This window comes from Primulina tabacum, chromosome 16 (genome assembly GCF_025594145.1).
Source record: "Primulina tabacum isolate GXHZ01 chromosome 16, ASM2559414v2, whole genome shotgun sequence".
Lineage (NCBI taxonomy): Eukaryota > Viridiplantae > Streptophyta > Magnoliopsida > Lamiales > Gesneriaceae > Primulina > Primulina tabacum.
In genome coordinates, this window is record NC_134565.1 from 7016618 (window position 1) to 7038924 (window position 22307).

At 31.6% G+C, this 22307-nt stretch overlaps 1 protein-coding gene across 1 annotated transcript; it reads right to left on the reverse strand.

The window, feature by feature from the left end:
• Nucleotides 1-13759: 13759 nt before the first annotated feature.
• Nucleotides 13760-17932, reverse strand: LOC142529301 (putative LRR receptor-like serine/threonine-protein kinase At1g74360). The gene is made up of 2 exons (XM_075634805.1): nucleotides 17475-17932; nucleotides 13760-17120 (listed from the first exon to the last, which is right to left on the reverse strand). Exons 1-2 carry the CDS (start codon nucleotides 17581-17583, stop codon nucleotides 13906-13908), a joined length of 3324 nt encoding a protein of 1107 aa, XP_075490920.1. The 5' UTR covers nucleotides 17584-17932; the 3' UTR covers nucleotides 13760-13905.
• Nucleotides 17933-22307: the final 4375 nt, after the last annotated feature.

Here is a 22307-nt window from a genome sequence, read left to right on the forward strand (position 1 = left end):
TTTAAGGTATTTAGTCAATTTTCGATATATGGTGTTAAATAAATATTATCTATTAAATATTTGATTTTTCATTTGTAACTTTACCATTTTACCATTTTTTGTTTTACAATTTGTCATGTTCATGATGTTATTTAAGCCATTTTTATGTTGGTTTTATAAGATCATTAATAGTGTACTTAACTCAATTAAACTAACATACAAAATGACTTAAAGAATATTATGAACATAACAAATTGTAAAATAAATTAAAGTGTAAAATAATAAGCTCACAACTCAAACTCGTATATTTATAAAACGATTTTACTCTTTGAGAAATATTGACATTTTATATGATGCATGATTCTAAATTTTAATTATATCACAAGTTAACATATGTTTGTCGTTGTCAGATATATTTTGTCAACGGTTTAATATTTTTCTTTGATTTAAAGAAAATTGTGAGACTTCATATTATATTTTTATTTCTTAAGGTTTTATTAAAGGATTTTTCATGATGATTTTGAGGCACCATTTTTTCCTTTGTGTGTTTTTTTAAAAATAAAATATTTATGAAACCATCACGTTAATAAGGCGCCTTCTCTTTATTTGAAAAAATATCAAAAAATTTATAAATTTTTTGAATAATATGAGTTAGTATTTAATTTGAGAGTGATTTATGCTTTTTGTTGCTCGTATATACTTCAATTTCTTTGTTATTGTATTAAATAAATTATTTTTGAACTTTGAGTTATCATTTTTTTATGGAGGTTGTTTGTGTCATGAATTTTTTTAATTCGTTTTGTTTAGTATTGTTGGCGGCAATTGATTTTTCTGATATTCTATTATTTGTCTTGTTGTTTATATGAAACTATGTATGAGAGTACACCAATCAAAGTCACATATTTTGGGTCTTGTGTTCTACGAAGAGGGTAATAAATGATTTCTGTGAATTAATTAATTTATTGATTCTTCATACATGTAGTTAAGAAATGAATCAAATTTTGAACAAAAAATTTATGACAAACATAATGGATGGAAAAGATATGTTAAAAAAATAATGTTGTGTATTATTATGTTCTTATTTCTGTATGATATAATTCAAACACATTTTTTTAGATATTTGAAATTAGGCCTAACTATGTGACATGAAACATATACATATATATTTGAAGGCGTATTTAAAGCAAAATATTAAGATCAAGAATGATTCATATTTAAATTTCAACGCAGCACAAGGAAGAAGAAATTGGAAAATTGTAAATGTAAACCTTTAAGGGTTATATAGTAATTATGTTGCTACTTCATGGTTTGCAACATATTGATGCCATATAAAATATCAATATTTCTCAAAGAATAAACAAAAAGAAAAAAATTCTTCATTCAGAAAAAGAAATACATGAAAAAAAAAATTGTATAATTCTCATTCTATTTTTAATAGTATGAGAATAATTCTAAAGCTTTGTGGACACAATAGATCAATTTTATGCATTTTTAGTAAATTGGGACATTAAGCCGGTTGCACTTTATTTCTTCCAATATTATCTCGATAGATTTCGAGGTGGCTAAGAGGTTGTTTTTGTCTATTATTTTAGTTAAAATGGCTAACAAACTAATCATGAGATATATGATGGTAACATAGAGAACTACTCCCCAAAAAAATTCCTTAGCCGAATACTGAAATTCAAATTGAATTATACAATATTTCATCAAATTAATTTTGTCTATTATAAGATGTTCATGAAATCTAAACATTTGTATTATTAGATGAGATATTGAATAAGACAAATATTTTGATATATATATTTGAATGATATCTCATATACATATCTTAATTACGTTATTCGTGTCCTTCTCAAGATTTTTAAAATACAATAATTAATTTTGTATGTTGTTCCACAATATATGTTGGGTGCAATAATTGTCACTGCTTGGTAGAGCGATCGAACCGTGGTGCTTGAGATGTTGTGCGGTTTAAAAGATTTGAGTTGCACCATTACCACCAGCTATAGCTTTTGGTAAAGTGCTTGCAATTGGTATCAGAGCAAATGTCACGGGTTTGATTCCCATTGATTGCAAGGAGTGCAATTATTGGGAGGGAGATTGTTGGGTACAATAATTGTCCCTGCTTCGTAGAGCGATCGAACCGTGGTGCTTGAACTGCTGTGCGGTTTAAAAGATTCGAGTTACACCATTACTACTAGCTATAACTTTTGGTAAAGCGGACAAGCGCTCGGTCCTACAATATATAAAATATTATAAAACAAAATGTAAACTCGATAGAATAAAATTTGTTTTGTTTATGAGATTGAAACTATATCATCCCCATGATATGATGCACGCAATCATTGTTCCAAATCTTCTAAAAAATGATGAACGAAATGACTTTCCTGAATTGCGTCAAATTAAACGATAACACAGTTCTAAGATATAGTCATTTGAAAAGATTTTCAAGTTTTTCTCACACTGATTGAGAAATAATTGTTAAAAATTTATTAAACTTATGGTTATATGTTGATAATATTACTAAATATATAAAAATGATATTACAAATATCACGATATTTGAAGAAATTACAGCACCATTCATTGGTTATGTTGTTGAAGAATATATAGGTTATACATACTTTTAGTCACAAGTAAAAACCAATCACGACTAAAAACAACATTTATTCTTATGAGTTATAGTTGATGATTGTCGAAAACTGAAAAATCATTCAACAATAAAATAAATATTTGGAAAATAAGATTACAGGATAAAAACAATGTAGAAATCCCAAAAAACGTCCTGATATGGAAGTAAACTACGAGCATGTCATATCCCAAATGATGATTTTAAATAACATAATAGATGTTAAAGACGATTATATATATACTTGCTGAGTGTACCAAAATAGTTATATGTATATTATAACAAACTACGACAAAGAGTTGTTAAGTTATCAAAATCAACCAAGAAGTATATTGAAAAGTGTTTCATGTGGATAAGATAACTTCTCCGATTCATATACCGTCTATGGTCATGATTTTTGATTTTGTGGTTTGGTTTGTTTCAATTAATAAATGCTATTAGCCATATTTTAATTCATTTAAATATTATCAAAATTTCGTACTTATATTTCCAGCAATTTCGTTGCTCACATGCAACGCACGTACACTTTTCTAGTGATATTAAGCGACTGTGATATATGATTTAACCCACCGACTGACTGTAATATCTGATTTAACCGACCGACTGAAATATATAATTTAACCGACTGAAATAAATATTTTAACAAACTGAATGAGAAATCAAATTACTTGAATAGCTGATAGTCCACACACATGAAAATATAAATGGCCAAATAAAATACCTTATACTAATATTCCAATGATCCTATAAAAACACATATTGCATGAGAATGAAAATGTCATTAATCTTTGATTCTAATTTATATTTTTTTGGAGAAGAGAAAATGAAGAGGTTAAAAAAGTTAGAAATGAAATGAAGATGTAGAATGATAAAAAAATGGGAGAAAAAAGGGCAAGATGCGATGGAAGGAAGAAATGAAGAGAAGAGAGGAAGAGAGAGAAGTGAACTTTACGTTGATTTCGGTGGTGTTTCTCAATTGGCCCAAAAACCCTATTAATTAATATTTAGATTAACTATTAATTAATATTTTGATTAACTTTTAATTAAAAGAATGCCTATTGACCAAAAAAAACTATATGAGGCATTTGACCTTAAATCATATTTTCCTAAATCTTCCCTGAAAATACATGTGAAGAAGAATAACTGTAATGTTCCGAAAAAATTTGAAGGTCCACGTGAACCACATGCATGCAAGTTATTAAATTTCTTTGGTATTTTATTAAATTGTTTTAAAGTTTTAAATGCATTTTTATTTCATTAATTTGTATTTAAATATTTTTATGCATTTTATGCATAATTCATGCATGGTAGAATTTAATTCATGAAATTATAAAGGTTCATTCATTAAAGATTTTTAAGTTTCATTTCGCGCTCGAACGAGGTACGGAGACCGGAGAATTTTCAGGAAAAAATTATTTTATTACATGATTAATTTTTATTAACTAATATAAGGTGTTTTAAATGTATTTTTCAAGAAATGAGATTTTATTGGGTATTTGGCCCTCATGATTTTATTTTAACCGGTACGAAAAATTTTATCAAATCGGGAAAATTTTTGAGGGTTCGACTAATATTTTTAAAATCTTTCCGACACGAAATATTTTTCGGAAGTATGTTTCGATTTAATGAGTTTATTTTTAAGTTTATTTGACTTAAAACTTTTTTTTAAAATTCTTAAAAGATCATTTAGGAACCATTGTCTTTTTAAATAATTTCCTAATTAAATCATAGGCTCCACTAAACTTATTACCATCGCCCAACAGCGGACACAACCCATCCCCCATCAATTCCTCTCCTTTTCAGCCAACTCTCCTCGGTTTCCTTCATTAAATAACCTCTTTGTGCTTCGGTTTCTCTTGTTCTTGCAAAGGAAAAGTTCTTCCGAGTTCCGTCGTCTCGTTCTTGCTCTTCAAACTCATAAGGCACGCCATGTACATTATTTCTGCATCTTATACGCCATAATACATGCTGATATGTGTGTCATTCATGTTGTTTTCAGTTCATGCATCGTTTTTACGGGTATGTTTCGGTTGAGCACGAAATGTATATTTGCTTTGCATCCACTCACGTTTTCTGGAATTGTGCAAAGGGACTGCTGTTTTGTTGATGTTAAGGGAATGTTCGGGAGAGCAGAGCGAGGTTGTGAAGCTGGTGTAAGGTTTGGTGGGGTTAGAGTGAAGACCGAGAGGGTAGAGGGATAGGGGTTCCTTGTTTTATTTGGTTAGATCGGGGTGTAGGCGAGGGCCGGTGGTGCAAGGGCAACTCTAGACCTTGGACAGACTCTGGTAGGTCTGAACCATGGCCTGGAAAGGAACGAATGCTGCTGGTCCTATCCTAGAAGCCGCAAGAGAGAGTTGGGCGAGTTGGGTTCGAATTGTGTGTTTTGATGAGAGTAGCGATCGGGCGAGCTGTGCTTCATGTATTGGGCTGGTTGCGTGGGTTCAGTAGGTCCCTTAGGGTCTGGTCTTGATCCCTTGTAGGTGGGTTCGTGGCTGGTGCAAGCTGGTGCGAGCCAAGGAGCGCTAGGATGCGAGTGGTTCTTTGCGGTTTGAAGAAAGGAAGTAGCAGATTTTTTTTTAGCAGCTGTTCAGGGGTCTGACCTATAGCTTAAGGGCCTGATTTTGAGATCTTTAGGACCTTTTAAGTGTTCTGAAGATGTGGTAAAAAGTTGGGAAAGTTTTGGTTAAGTTTCGATTCGATTCGGGTTAAAATCGGGACCTCGGTACAAGTTTTAAAACAATTTGATTAAGTTATGCAAATGGGTTCGAGTTTACGTCTAAGAAATACTTTTAAATATGTTTTGGGACGTTTTTAGGAGTTTGGTAAATTTCGGATCAAAATATTGAGTTTTGGATTTATCCGGGATTTAATCGCCGTACGAAACGTTAATTAAAGAATTAATTTAAACGCCTAGATTTAAGCTTAATAAAATTATTCAAAATTATATTTAAACTCAAATAATTATTAGAAGTCTAATGTTTTAATTTGGGAATTTTATGCTAATATTTGGTTTAATTCGAGATTAAAACGCATTAATATTTTATAGTTAAAGATTTATTTAAAGGTCATCGATTTAAGCGAAATAAAAATATGAGAAAATTCATGTAGGCTTAAATAATTATTTGGGACATGTTAGAGTCAATGAAATTAAGAAAATGTCGAAAACTTGAAATTTTACGTCTAGAAGCAAAACGGTAATTTTTGGGTTTCCAGGGACAAAATAGTCATTTTGCACCCGAGGTGAGATTTTGGTCCTGGCAGCGTCCTGAGGGCAAATTCATGATATTTTAAATGTTCACGCATCATGATTCACGATTTTTAAGATTTTATAAAAATATACGTTGCATGCTTGAATTTAAAGAAAATTGCATTTATACATGAATTTTATAAGTGATGAAAATGATAATGTTTTGAATGACGGGAATTAGTTGTGGCTATCGAAGTATATGTAAATGTTTAAGACGTATAGTGAATGCTGATGATGAGGCCTAGGCACAGTGGATGGATGATCATGTCAGTGATGTCCGACAGCCGTCGGGTACCGCGGTTCTATGTATGATGGATCCATCGTAAATGATGATGTACGATAGTCACCTCTAATGAGCTTAATTCACCAATGATAAATTATGAAAGATGAATGATGAACTATGAATGATAAACGATGAACGATGAATGATGAACAATAAATGATAAAAGATTAATGATGAATGATGATTAACGATGAGCTGTTTTGACACGCCATGATTTTACACGACACATTTATGTTACATTTTTAAAGTTCATGAAAGGTATGTTGAGTATGATATTTTTCACTGCTGTGTGCTATGTATATGTATTTGCTATTAACGGTGCAGTTGTGTTGAGTCTTTAGACTCACTAGGCGTGTGTGATGCAGGTGAGCTTAATGATGAGGAGACTGGAGGTGCCGAACTCTGAGTAGGCAAACCTGGTGGGTGACACGACCCGAGGACCGCATATTTTCCGCATTATAATTTATGAGATTGAGTGGAGATGAATATTTTCCTACGTTGATGATTTTTAAGATTTGGATTGGTTCATGTTTACATATGATTTTGGATGTTTGGTTATTTTAAAATGCACTATTTTTACTGTCAAATATTTAAGATTATTTTTAAATGTTATATTTTCGGTAGAGCGCATGCATGCGAAATGTTTAAATGATACTTCTAAAATGCGAGCTTTTATTTTTAAAAAAAATGTCAAGTGGAATTTTTAAAAATGAGTGAGACGTTACAGTTGGTATCAGAGCAAGGGTCCTGTATAGGGTTGTGCCACCGTCAGCTTCTGCCGCTCAGTCTTCAAGCCTCAAGTCTGTAAGCTTTTATGATTTAAATGTTTTAAATGATTTACTCTTATCATCTGCATGTTAACATGATTTACGTTTTATGATGATCTACGATATATGTTTAACTGCTTTTATGATTTAAGGATTTATTGTTTTAAAAACTAGATTAAATTGTTGTTGGTTACGTTTGGAATTGGACTTGTCTAAGAATTCGAATATTGGGTTTTAGGAGAGGTTGATAATGATTTGATTATATTGATTTTTAGGTTAGTAAGTACTGATGTTCTACTCTTTGGGGTAATAAGTTAATCTTGAAAATTATGAATGCTTTTGGGACTTGTAGAATTTCTAAGAAATTACTGATGGTTCGTGGTTACCAGTTGAATAAAATTTTTGAGGATTCCATGTAAGGATTAATATTCGAAGATTACGACGATATTTGGAAGTATAAAAACGTAGAATTTATTTAGGATACATGCTCTACCTAGTTTGATTTAAGGATTGAATCACACGAATTGAGAATTTTAAGGATCTAACTGTATTAACCAATAATTTGAGGACTTAAGTGCAATAATAAAATTCTAAGGACTATTTCGAATTTACCAAAGTTTGGGATTAAATTTTGAGTTTCGAGAATTTTAAGGTTTAATGAGGCCAAGTCGAGAATTTTATGGAGACAAAAATGCAAATTTCGAAGAGTTGTAGGGCCAAAAATGTAATTTTTGAGAACTTTAATGGCCAAATTGCAAATTCTGAAAATTTTGAGGAATACTTGGGTTAAATTAGTAATTTTTTCGAGGTTATGGGAATTGATTTTGGGTCTAATAATCTTAAAATTATTGAACTTTATGTTATAAGAAATCTATAAAATGGGATTAAAAACGCCAAGAACTTATGGATAATTGTTGGATTCTTGAGATTAAGGACAAATCGGATAATATTCAAGTAAATTAAGAACTAATTTTGCAATTTTTAAGAAATTTGGGGGATTTGTTTAGCAGTAAGTGAGAAGCGAATGGTTTAAATGACCGGAATTTTTGATAATTTAGATTTGAAGGGATATTTGGAACCTTGAGATATTTGGGTTATAATGTTATAAGAAATTATAATCAAGGACATTGTAGGATGAATCAATCTTGAGCTTAAAAATTTAAGTGTTAGTGAAATAATGTTGTGACAAATTAAGAATTTAAAGTGATGACAATTTAAGGTGAAGTTGATCAGTTAGTTAAGTTATAAGAGTAGACATGGAGTTAACAAAATTTTGGGAACTTAAGTTTGATGTATCATGATTTTAAATCGTGATCTTAATAGTTAAAATTATACATTTATTGGAATTTAGTTTTTCTAGAAAGTTGGATGTGATTGTTGGTTAAGATATTTGATAGACGCATGTAAGAGGTGAGGTAGACACCTTGTCTTGAGGAATTTTGAAAGTCATACGGCTAAGCGGACATGTGTATTGGAATTATTTAATCCAAAACTGTTTGGATTATGTAAGTTTGAATTTCAAATTTATGGGATATTTGTTCATACGGAAATTTTGGGTGAAATAAAAATAAAAGAGAATTAGTTGTATTCAACATAGGTTACCAATGGACCAATGTCAAGGTTTTTATCGAGTAAGAAATCTAAAACCTTGATATGGGGATTCTAGAACTCTATGGGTTATAAGTGAAGTTGATTTATTAGAGTTAGTCTAAGGCAAACATGGGATGACATATTAAGTTTTATACGCTAGTACTAATTAAGCATTAAGGATACGTAAGAATGCGACATTTGTTCCAATGAGGAAAATCTAAGGGTCTTAGGCCTCAACTTTCTTGCAATTGAGAAGATAATAGTTTAAGCATGTAATTGATACTAGAAGGTTTTATTATCAAAGTAGAAGATCGATGTTGTACATTTTGGGTTTTATGGATTAACGCTACTCGAAGTTAAGATTTGCAACAATTTAATATTTGGGATGCACTCTTAAATAATTAAGTCATGTAAGTTTGGTGCCGTAAGACAATGTTCGATTCAAGGATCTTAGGTTAATATTATTATAGGGTTGAGATAAGGTTTAACTTTTAAGTGTTTTACCCAGGATAGAGGTCGATTAGAAAATTTTGATGCTAAGATCTCCAAATTCGTACTGCATGAATGCCAATAATTGGATTTGAAGCTTTAACATATCTTGAGTTCAACAAATTTAAGAAATGATGCTGTTAAGATTTCAATATTAGAATATAATAGGTCAATGAACATCTTGGATATATTATAAGGAAAGTAAGATGCGATAAGTTTGGACTGTCATTTCTAATATTGGGAATTGCGAGAAAAGTCAAAATTCGAGAACATAGTAGAATAAAACTAAGTCACTATAAATCGTCTTAACTTGTGATTCACAAACGAGGATTTTGACAGGCAAAATAATTAGGATCGGGGAGACATAAGGACACCTTAAGATTTATTATTTTATCAGAGTAGCGTCGCAGAAGCATGGAGTATTGGGATACTAGAACTAAGTCTAAACTTTGTGATTATCAAGAATAAGCGAATTTCGGGAACGAAATTCAATTTAAGGGGAGGAGATTGTAATGTCCCGAAAAAATTTGAAGGTCCACGTGAACCACATGCATGCAAGTTATTAAATTGTTTTAAAGTTTTAAATGCATTTTTATTTCATTAATTTGTGTTTAAATATTTTTATGCATTTTATGCATAATTCATGCATGGTAGAATTTAATTCATGAAATTATAAAGGTTCATTCATTAAAGATTTTTAAGTTTCATTTCGCGCTCGAACGAGGAACGGAGACCGGAGAATTTTCAGGAAAAAATTATTTTATTACATGATTAATTTTTATTAACTAATATAAGGTGTTTTAAATGTATTTTTCAAGAAATGAGATTTTATTGGGTATTTGGCCCGCATGATTTTATTTTAACCGGTACGAAAAATTTTATCAAATCGGGAAAATTTTTGAGGGTTCGACTAATATTTTTAAAATCTTTCCGACACGAAATATTTTTCGGAAGTATGTTTCGATTTAATGAGTTTATTTTTAAGTTTATTTGACTTAAAACTTTTTTTTAAAATTCTTAAAAGATCATTTAGGAACCATTGTCTTTTTAAATAATTTCCTAATTAAATCATAGGCTCCACTAAACTTATTACCATCGCCCAACAGCGGACACAACCCATCCCCCATCAATTCCTCTCCTTTTCAGCCAACTCTCCTCGGTTTCCTTCATTAAATAACCTCTTTGTGCTTCGGTTTCTCTTGTTCTTGCAAAGGAAAAGTTCTTCCGAGTTCCGTCGTCTCGTTCTTGCTCTTCAAACTCATAAGGCACGCCATGTACATTATTTCTGCATCTTATACGCCATAATACATGCTGATATGTGTGTCATTCATGTTGTTTTCAGTTCATGCATCGTTTTTACGGGTATGTTTCGGTTGAGCACGAAATGTATATTTGCTTTGCATCCACTCACGTTTTCTGGAATTGTGCAAAGGGACTGCTGTTTTGTTGATGTTAAGGGAATGTTCGGGAGAGCAGAGCGAGGTTGTGAAGCTGGTGTAAGGTTTGGTGGGGTTAGAGTGAAGACCGAGAGGGTAGAGGGATAGGGGTTCCTTGTTTTATTTGGTTAGATCGGGGTGTAGGCGAGGGCCGGTGGTGCAAGGGCAACTCTAGACCTTGGACAGACTCTGGTAGGTCTGAACCATGGCCTGGAAAGGAACGAATGCTGCTGGTCCTATCCTAGAAGCCGCAAGAGAGAGTTGGGCGAGTTGGGTTCGAATTGTGTGTTTTGATGAGAGTAGCGATCGGGCGAGCTGTGCTTCATGTATTGGGCTGGTTGCGTGGGTTCAGTAGGTCCCTTAGGGTCTGGTCTTGATCCCTTGTAGGTGGGTTCGTGGCTGGTGCAAGCTGGTGCGAGCCAAGGAGCGCTAGGATGCGAGTGGTTCTTTGCGGTTTGAAGAAAGGAAGTAGCAGATTTTTTTTTAGCAGCTGTTCAGGGGTCTGACCTATAGCTTAAGGGCCTGATTTTGAGATCTTTAGGACCTTTTAAGTGTTCTGAAGATGTGGTAAAAAGTTGGGAAAGTTTTGGTTAAGTTTCGATTCGATTCGGGTTAAAACCGGGACCTCGGTACAAGTTTTAAAACAATTTGATTAAGTTATGCAAATGGGTTCGAGTTTACGTCTAAGAAATATTTTTAAATATGTTTTGGGACGTTTTTAGGAGTTTGGTAAATTTCGGATCAAAATATTGAGTTTTGGATTTATCCGGGATTTAATCGCCGTACGAAACGTTAATTAAAGAATTAATTTAAACGCCTAGATTTAAGCTTAATAAAATTATTCAAAATTATATTTAAACTCAAATAATTATTAGAAGTATAATGTTTTAATTTGAGAATTTTATGCTAATGTTTGGTTTAATTCGGGATTAAAACGCGTTAATATTTTATAGTTAAAGATTTATTTAAAGGTCATCGATTTAAGCGAAATAAAAATATGAGAAAATTCATGTAGGCTTAAATAATTATTTGGGACATGTTAGAGTCAATGAAATTAAGAAAATGTCGAAAACTTGAAATTTTACGTCTAGAAGCAAAACGGTAATTTTTGGGTTTCCAGGGGCAAAATAGTCATTTTGCACCCGGGGTGAGATTTTGGTCCTGGCAGCGCCCTGAGCGTAAATTCATGATATTTTAAATGTTCACGCATCATGATTCACGATTTTTAAGATTTTATAAAAATATACGTTGCATGCTTGAATTTAAAGGAAATTGCATTTATACATGAATTTTATAAGTGATGAAAATGATAATGTTTTGAATGACGGGAATTAGTTGTGGCTATCGAAGTATATGTAAATGTTTAAGACGTATAGTGAATGCTGATGATGAGGCCTAGGCACAGTGGATGGGTGATCATGTCAGTGATGTCCGACAGCCGTCGGGTACCGCAGTTCTATGTATGATGGATCCATCGTAAATGATGATGTACGATAGTCACCTCTAATGAGCTTAATTCACCAATGATAAATTATGAAAGATGAATGATGAACTATGAATGATAAACGATGAACGATGAATGATGAACAATAAATGATAAAAGATTAATGATGAATGATGATTAACGATGAGCTGTTTTGACACGCCATGATTTTACACGACACATTTATGTTACATTTTTAAAGTTCATGAAAGGTATGTTGAGTATGATATTTTTCACTGCTGTGTGCTATGTATATGTATTTGCTATTAACGGTGCAGTTGTGTTGAGTCTTTAGACTCACTAGGCGTGTGTGATGCAGGTGAGCTTAATGATGAGGAGACTGGAGGTGCCGAACTCTGAGTAGGCAGACCTGGTGGGTGACACGACCCGAGGACCGCATATTTTCCGCATTATAATTTATGAGATTGAGTGGAGATGAATATTTTCCTACGTTGATGATTTTTAATTATTGGATTGGTTCATATTTACGTATGATTTTGGATGTTTGGTTATTTTAAAATGCGCTATTTTTAATGTCAAATATTTAAGATTATTTAAATGTTATATTTTCGGTAGAGCGCATGCATGCGAAATTTTTAAATGATATTTCGAAAATTCGAGCTTTTATTTTAAAAAAAATGTCCAGTGGAATTTTTAAAAATGAGTGAGACGTTACAATAACTTACTGCAATGTATGATTTAACCTACAGAAAAGTAACCGACTGACTGAATGCTATTAGCCGACTGCATTATATGATTTAACCTACTGAAACTTAACTGACTGAAAAAATGATATTAACCGACTGCAATATATAGCTTATCTGACTGAAATAAATGTTTTAACAAACTGAATGACAAACGAAATTACTTGAGTAGATGATAATACACACACATGAAAACATAAATGGCCAAATAAAATACCTTATATTGATCTTTCAATTATCCTATGAAAAAACATATTATATGAGAATGAAAATGTCATTAAACTTTGATTCTAATTTCTGTTTCCTTGGAGAAAAGAAAATGAAAGAGGAATAAAATGAAGATTGAGAATGAGAAAAATGGGAGTAAATGGACAATAGCGTTGATGCAAAGGAAGAAGAGATCAAAGTTGTGAGCGTGAAAGAACGAGGAGGGGAAGTTGGGTTTTCTCAATTAGCTCAAAACCATATTACTTAATATTTAGATTAACTATTAATTATAATAAGGTCTATTGACCAAAAAAAAATATATTTTAAAGCCTTTGACCTTAATATTTTTTTGTTTGGAGCTCAAATTTGCAAATGCCCCTAGTTATGGGAAGTGGGTTTAAGGAGTTGGACATTAAGACCAACTAAACATTTATTGTAGTATTGAGCAAAGCAAGCTTGAAAAGGTGGTATCAAAAACCATTGTTTGCAGGTTATAAATTTTTTCTTTGTATTTAAATTTAATTTGTTAGATAACTAAAAGTTATTTTATTTTAATAAAGATGCAATTTTTACGAAACAAATTATCTTCCAAAGTTAAGAGCAAAATATGATATTTGAAGTAAAATTTAATTTTAGATGTTATGTTATAATTGTTCATTTTGTTTAGGCTGCTGTCCGTGGATTCACATTAAATTTTAAATTTTTATGTGAAATGTAATAATGTTAAAATAATTTTTTCTACTTTATTTTGTATTTGAACTTTTATTTTGATATTATTTTCCATAAAAGTAAAGTAATTTTGTGAAAGTAATATGATTCAATAATATTATAGAAAAAATAATATAATAAAGTTGATTATTTTAGGTATCTTTGGTGTAGAAAGATGAATAGATGAAGTTCGACATTTACCAGAAATGCATACGTTATGGACTTTTTTTATTTGGGTTATGATCAAATTGGGAGGTTTTATTTACTCACAACAAAAATCATCATATAAAGGTGTGTGTGTTTGCTAACTTTCTAGTTTGAACTGATGGGGAGACACAATATGTTGTTGGATCCACTCTAATATGCCACACCAATTAATTTACATCAATCTGAGGGAACAGAAAATCCATCCTTTTGGCTGCAAGAAATCTTGAAAAGCATTGCTAAAACTTCTTTCATATTAGGCCTCGAATGAGGGCTCTCAGCTGTGCACCAGATACCAATCCGAAGCAGTTCACTCATCTGTTCTGCTCCTCCTTCTAAGCCTGATACCAATAACGCGACGGGTATAGTTGTCCGGTTGTAACCGTGTCTCCCATCCCCGACAACCCGTTTAGCCCATTCGACCAAACATTCTTCGCCACCATCAACAGCCCTTCTACTGGTTGCTAGCTCCATCACTAGAACACCGTAGCTATAAACGTCACCCTTTGTTGTTGCTTTCCATGTCTGCCCGTATTCTGGTGCAACGTATCCCACGGTTCCTGCCACCATCGTGCTGACATGGCTTCCTCCAGCATCCACTACCCGTGCTAGGCCGAAATCCGTGACTCGAGCCTTTCCATTCTTGTCGAGGAGCACATTGCTAGCCTTCACATCTCTGTGGACTATACTAGGGAAGCACTCATGGTGCAGAAAGACTAAAGCTCGTGCTACGTCGATTGTGATCTCTATACGTCTTTTCCAGTTTAGGCTTATTCGGTTGGTGATGAGATCCTCTAAGCTTCCCCCTTCCATGTACTCGTAAACAAGTAGTTTTTCTGATCCGTCGAGGCACCATCCATATAGAGGAACGAGGTTCGGATGAGGCCAACCGAAGGCGTTTCCGGTTAGGACTTCCATTTCGGCTCTGAACTCTCTTTCCCCTTCAATGCCTCCTGTTTGGAGTTTCTTGATGGCTACTTCCCTGCCATCTGGTAGAACTCCTCGATAAACGGTTCCAGATCCTCCACGACCTATGATTCTGTCATCTGAAAAGCTTCGGGTGGCCTTCAAGATGTCAGAATGAGTGAAGGCTGTTTTATCTAGGCGAATGATTTTTATTGTGTTTGACAACCATGGTGAAGATGTACCAGAGCTTGATGCAAATTCGAGCTGCTGTTTTTTAGAATACTCTAAAAGATATCCAGATTCATGAACAGGGCTTTTTACGACGAGGTAAACTACGAGTGTCATGAGCCCACAGATCAAGAATGCTAGTATTAAAGCAAAAAGAACTACAACTAGGCCTTTAGACTTCTTATCTGATGTACCCTTTCTTCCTGATGAATGGTCTGTAGCATTCTCAATGAAGGATGGAAGGTGTAAAAGGGGATCCCCAAGGAATGACGATTTCTCAAATGTTGATAACTGACCGGTCTGTGGGATCACACCAGATATATAAGGATTGTAGGAAACATTGAACTTACTTAAATCGTTCAAGTTATTCAAGCTATTAGGAAATGCACCAGAAAAGTTGTTATATGACAGATCCAGATTCTGCAAGCACTTGAGGTTGCCAATCTGCCCAGGAATTTGGCCAGAAAAATTGTTCTTCGTAATATTGAGGACAACTAGTGGCAGCTTTCCAATCACTGAAGGTAGTGTACCATTGAATTGATTGAATCCCAAATGCAACATACTGATATTCAGCATATTTCCAATTTCTAGAGGCACCTCACCAGATAACCAATTCCCACTAAGTTGGACATAGCCAGATATCAGAGTAGTTCGAACATTAGACCCCGGTAAACAAACAGAAAACAGACCATATCCTTTGAGAATCCTGTCCCACAAGCTTTTACAGTTCTTTCTTGTTAAAAGTTTGTACACAAAGATAAATGGAGGATAATTTGCCGGTATCCATCTCTTCATTGTCAAGCATTCCCCCGAGCCAGGACTCTGGTTGTTTTTCCTGTTTAACAGAAACGTAGCCCTAGAGTTCATGCCAATTCTTGTCAACTGAGGTGGTATTGATCCTGAAAGCTGGTTATTTGCAAGATTCAACCATAACAAGCTGCTGCAGTTCCCCATTTCCGGTGGGATTTCGCCCCTCAGTGAATTGTTAGCAAGCATCAGCCACAGAAGTGAGGTTAAATTCCCTAAACTTGGAGGAATCCAACCTTGCAACATATTGAAAGAAAGATCAAGTGCTTGAAGGCCAGAAAGATTTCCGAACTCGCTGGGTATGCTTCCTGTGAACTGATTGTAGGAAAGAATCAAGAACTTTAAGCCAGCCATTTGGGATATTTCAACCGGCAATGGACCAGAGAGATTGTTGTAACTCAAATCCAACCGAGAAAGATTGGATAGCCCAAGAACACCAGACGTATATATTCCTCCCGTGTACGAATTTTTATGCAACAGAAGAAACTTCACCTGCGTGAACCTTCCAAAAATCGTCTGTATATCGCCTCCGAAATTGTTCCTGCTCAGATCAAGAAACGTCAAGCTTCTCAGGTCCAGTAAAGTTTCTGGAATCTCTCTTGAAAAGTTGTTGTTTCCCAAGTAAAGTTCTTGAATGTTAGGTAGTGATCCTATTTCCTTAGGAATAAGCCCAGTAAAATCATTACCCCACAAACTAAGAACCTCCAGGCCTTCGCAAAGAGAGATTTCTGCTGGAAATTCTCCGAATAACTGATTATCCGCGAAATCCAACAAACGCAAGCTGCAATTCTGAGTGAAAATCCACGAAGGAACCGTGCCGGAGAACTTGTTCTGAGATATCGAAAGTTCCTCGATCCTATCAAGTCCAATCCATATATCTCCTTGCAAAGAATTTGCACTCAGATCAAGATACTTCAAATTACTGCACGTTTCAAAGATGCCACCTACCTCGCCAGTGAAATTGTTATTGGAAATATTTACAACCACCAAATTATCACAACTTTTGGGTATACTTAGTTCTATATCAACTTGAATTCTGTTCAGGGTCAGATCAAGAACCTCCAAATTTGCAAGAGCAGTGAAGTTGAGTGCACCATTTAGAATGTTGTGTGACAAATTCAACAATCTGAGGTTCCGGCACTGGCCTAAATCTTCTGGTAGGACCCCGCCAATCGTGTTCAAGGACAAGTCGAGATAGGATAACTCTGTTAAGGCAGAGAAGTTTTGGAAGAGATTACCCGATATATTGCAGTCACAAAGATCGACTTTCGTCACACGATTGGTCGTTTCATTGCAAGAAATTCCAGGCCAGTTGCATGGAGACAATTCTTGAGGATCCCACTGTGTGTATGTTCTTCGATTCATAGAGACGGGATTTTCTTTCTCAAGATATGCTCTAAGCTCTAGCAGTACTTCCCTATCAGATTGTAGTGAGTCTCCAATGGCAAGCTTTGCTGTAAATGAAATAATATGCAAATTAATAAAATTACACACGCATATATAATACATACATTTATTTATCTATATGTTAGTAAAATGCAAGTCAACGATCATCCTCGAAAACCCAACTCAAACAAAGAATAAAATCTGCAGAATTCTTTAAAAATCACCAAAACCAAGCAAAATAACAATTGAGGAAACATGTGATTGAACAAGAAAACATGCTACCCCAAACACTATATATTAATATAACCGGTGACATAATGGCGGATTTCACGTATAATCTTATCAAAGATCGCAAACTTTCTCATTGTAATTTGAACTTTTTCGGCCCTCGAAAAATTCCCAGTTCCTTCAGCTACAGATACCTGTAATGAGGATCAAGAAACAGAGCAAAGCAGCACGAAACAGACACTGATCGGTTTCCTCTTCTGGCATGATCATTGGAACATAAAACCTCAATCCTGTCTTCCCCATGCTCTTCGATTTTCGGGTTCTTTCAGACAAGCCGGTTGGATTTCATTTCATGCTCCACAAAATCAAAGAATGGAAGAACACATGAAAGATCAACAAATATATGAAAAAAAAATGAGAAAGTTGAGGCTTGTCAAGTGTAAGTTGAATAATAAAGAGCCTGCAGAAGGACAGATCCAAAAACTTGAGACAGATGCACGTACACCAAAAAAAAATATTATAGTCGATTCCAAGCACTCTTTGGATAAAAAATTTGATTTCAAGAATATATTTACGAATGAATAAGTGGATTAGTGCTTATTTTCTTCTTGTTTTTTCTTCCCTTTTGGTTATTTGTTTAGTTGTGAAAAGGAAAGCTTTCCAGTTTTAAATGAAGCCGCCCAATTTGACGTGTAAATGTAATCTTCTTGTATATTTCAAGAACAGAAATTTTCTTTGATTTCCTTGATCATTGACTGAAGAAACACCCTATAAATTCAGTTTTAAAAGTACGCTTTGCTCTTTTTTTCAACTTTTGGAGTTAATGAGTTTAAATTAAATGATATGGAGATTGGTGGTCTAGAATATTTATATTGAAATATTTCAATTATGTATTTTCTAAAAAAAAAATTGTCAATGTATCATATTAGAAGCAATTTTCGATTTTTTTTTTTTTTTTTTTACATTTTTTGTTGATGTCAATAGTAAAATTTTACGGTATTAAGCATCTTGATTTTATAATTATTTCAATTATCACATCTCCCCAGAAAATTTGTAATTTTGGTCGTGTATAGTTATCTATTTGAGATTTTGGGTTTTCGTGTGGTCAAATATAAGCATTAGTCTGTTATTCTTTGTGTTTTTTTTTTTTTGACAATTTTTTTCTAATAAAACATTCAAATATATATTGTGACATCAGCACTTCTAATGAAAATTGACTAAAATTTTCCAAATTGAAAGATACAAGATTAAAATAAAATTTGGACAATATAAAACACCAAAATTTCAGAGAGGCAAAGATACATGACGAAATTTTAAAGTCGAACTTGAAAGCCTAGCTACCATGATTTTTCTTTAGAAAAATTCATTAAAATAAGATTGAATAAAAAAAGGTTAATTAGATTTGGTTAAGATACACATTTCACACAACATTTTCATGTATAAAATGCTAATTTTATGAATAATCATAACCCAAAATGAAACGTTATTTAGAATACTCCAAGAAAAAATTTATGGAAAAATCTTTGGTACCAAAGACACTGACCGAGGAAGAAAAGTACATGAAATAAACCACAAATTTTAGTGGCTGATGATGTGCACACAATTGTATTCATTGGTGGAGACTGGTCAAACGAAAGCGTTGTAGTGATTCCTACATATAAAAAATTAAAAATTTATAAAAAGATTTTATTAAAGAGTGTTTGAAAAAATATTTATATATTATTTCGTATTAAATATAATAAATTTCAAGTTCATCTTATAACATAGTTATTTGAAATTTATTCTATTTTATGTAACTAATATGTAAATAAGTAAGACATAGATTTAAGATGTCATCTGTTGTTTCATTGTTAACGATAAAACTATAATCGAAACAACTCTTGTTTCACTAAAAATTTATAGTACAACTTAATATATTTGTCTTCTTCATCAACCTTCTTAGGCCGCAATATTGCGTTGAACCAATTTTTTTCTAGATAGAACTAAAACATAACGATATCAAAACCCAATTTTTTTAAATGAGAAGAACGTAATTATGTTTTACAAAAATATTTATCGTTCATAAATTTATATGGGTAGAGAAATTTCATGTATATTAATGACAAGCAAGACGTACCAAAAATATCTAGTCTAATAATCAATATCTCCTTGTAATTATTTCGTGGTTTCGGGTACAAAAGTGGTCGGGCTTTTGGCTTATTTCAGTTTTGTCTTAAAAAGAAGGAAAAGAAATTTCGACCTCATTTTGTTTCATTTTGTCCCCAACAAAGAGGGTCGACCGACCAGTATGAGCAGTCATACATCTTATTTTTCATTTATATTTATATATATATATATAATGTATTTTTTTTTAAAAAAAATAGTAAATTGGAAATTGTGGTTTTATATCTTTTGGAAGTTTTGAGGTAATTTTTTTTAATAAATATTTAAATACTTTGGGAAAATAAAAAATGTGTTTGTTTTTATTTAGATAAATTAAATTGTTGATATAGATGTAGTTGAATAAATAATTGTCAAACATTTTCTAAAAAATGAATTTTAAATTAAAATATGAAATAATAAAAAGTATTTTCAAAATTGTAAAAAACTATAAGAAATTAATGATGATAATATATATAATAGAAAAACGTGAAAAGGAATTCTTGGATTTTCTTGGTGGTGTTGGGGAAGATTCCTAGATTTTCTTTGAAATTAATTGTGGTGAGAAAAATGTTGAGACCAGTTAATTCAATTTATGTTTTACACAGATAAACAGAATAATTCTTCACCAAAATAATTAATTACATTAATTACGTATTGACTTCTCCACTAATCAATACTAGTCGCTGTAATTCTTTATTATTTTCTTTGTCTCAATTATATAATTTACTTTATTTTTTCACGTAGTTTAAAAATATTATTAGAAAAATAAATTTGCTAATACTGTAATACATCATTATTTAATGATATTAGAAAAACAAATTGAATATAGTTATAAGAATTAAGTAAGAATATAGGCTAAAATTTGTTTGAGACGGTCTCACTGATCGTATTTGTGATACAGATATCTTATTTGGGTCATACATGGAAAATTATTATTTTTTATGCTAAGAGTATTACTTTTTATTGTGAATATCGGTAGGGTTGACTCGTCTCACATACAAAGATTCGTGAGACCGTCTCACAAGAGACATACTCAAAAATATATTAGTAACATAGTTTACTAAATATGAAAATTAAACTATATATTTGAAACGGTCGAATATCATTAACTTTTGTATCTTAAGAAATAATTATATCATTTTTGAAATAAAAAGTTTAAATATAATTAAATATTTGTTTTATTAAATTGTTTTTAAAAGTATTCTCATTCAAGAAAATGTAACTTAATTTAATTTTATAAAAAAAAATAACAGTTTTGGTTTAACATTTTATTATAATAAGTATAAACTTGGCACTTATCTTACTTTTATCCTTAAAATCATCCATTTAAAATTTAAATATAATACTAGAGTCCTTTGACTTTAATTTAATCATATACTTATAAATAATATTTATATTATATGTTTTAATTAAATATCAATCGATTGTTGCCTTGGACAGCACGACAACCACATTTTGGTAAATTATCAAATTAATAATAAAGGTAGAAAAGAAAAGTTAACATTGACTGAATTATTTTAAATTTTTTCCCAATATTAGTAATTTATTTTGACCGAAATAAGTTTTATTTTGACTCAAAATTCCACTCACGTGTGGGGAAAAAGTTGGCATAACAAACAATTTCCGGTCTAGAAAATAAACTCACCACTTGCCTATACAAGACAAAATTGAAAATCTAATATTTAATTTTATTGAGAGTAGCTCTCTTTTGAAACGCTTTCACAAATCTTTATCTGTGAGACAGGTCAACCCTAACGATATCACAATAAAAAATAATTCTCTTAACATAAAAAGTAATATTTTTTCATTGATGACCCAAATAAGATATTTGTCTCACAAAATACGACCGGTAAGACCGTCTCATACAAGTTTTTGTATTTTATTAAAGAATGCAATTTTTCTTTCTAGTTTTTATTTAAAAATAAGGCTCCGTTTGGTACGTGTGATGAGATAAGTAAATGATTAGTAATTAGCGTGATTAAAAAATGAGATATATGGATTAATAGTATGGTGGGATAAATAACATGATATTTGATATGATTTTAAAATGATGGATTAATTTTGTAAATTTTATTGCAATAATCAAAATGCCTCAAATGTTAATTAAATATATATTATTAAAATAATTGGATAGATAATTAAATATTTATAATTATAATTTACATTTATTAAAATTAATTTAAATATATTTATTAGAAATAAATTTGTAAATATGCATTTACTTTAATAATTAAAATAACAATAATATTTTGACTGTTAATGTTAAATAAAATTTAGTAATAATTACAATATTATTGTTTTTTAAAATAATTATAAATATTTTTAAAATAATTTGATAGATAATTAAATATTTATAATTATAGTTTAAATTTATTAAAATTAATTTAAATATATTTATTAAAAATATAATTGAAAATATTACGGTAATCATTAAACAAAATAAATTAGAATTTAATAAATACTTATTTTCATAAAAGAATTAACTAAGAAGATTAAAAATTTATAAAAATTTAATTTAAGATAGATTTGCATTACAGTTTATTTTCTTTAAAATGATTGAAAATATATAAAATTAATTTATAAAAAAATATAATAAAAATTTAAATATTATATTAATTTATCATTATCACTATTCAAGAATTATACATTATCACACTTTGAGGAGGCATATTTAATCACACAAATAACATAAATAGTGAGGGCTTTCAATCATAATCAAGGGCCTACATGCTAAATTAAAAATGAAACAAACATGAGATAAAAGGATGATTATTTCCTAAAAGTTTAGCCTTCACCAAGGGGTAATGGGAATATAATTCTTATATTTTAATGCTAAACATTTAATGATAACTCATAAAAAAATTGAATGGAATTTGAATTCATAG

What these genes read in the sequence shown, in the direction of transcription:
- LOC142529301 (XM_075634805.1), bottom strand. Translation starts at nt 17,583, where the DNA reads ATGGGGAAGACAGGATTGAGGTTTTATGTTCCAATGATCATGCCAGAA. An exon ending in TTTCTTGATCCTCATTACAG is followed by an intron (nt 17,121 to 17,474) that starts GTATCTGTAGCT and finishes TTTCATTTACAG; the next exon opens with CAAAGCTTGCCATTGGAGAC.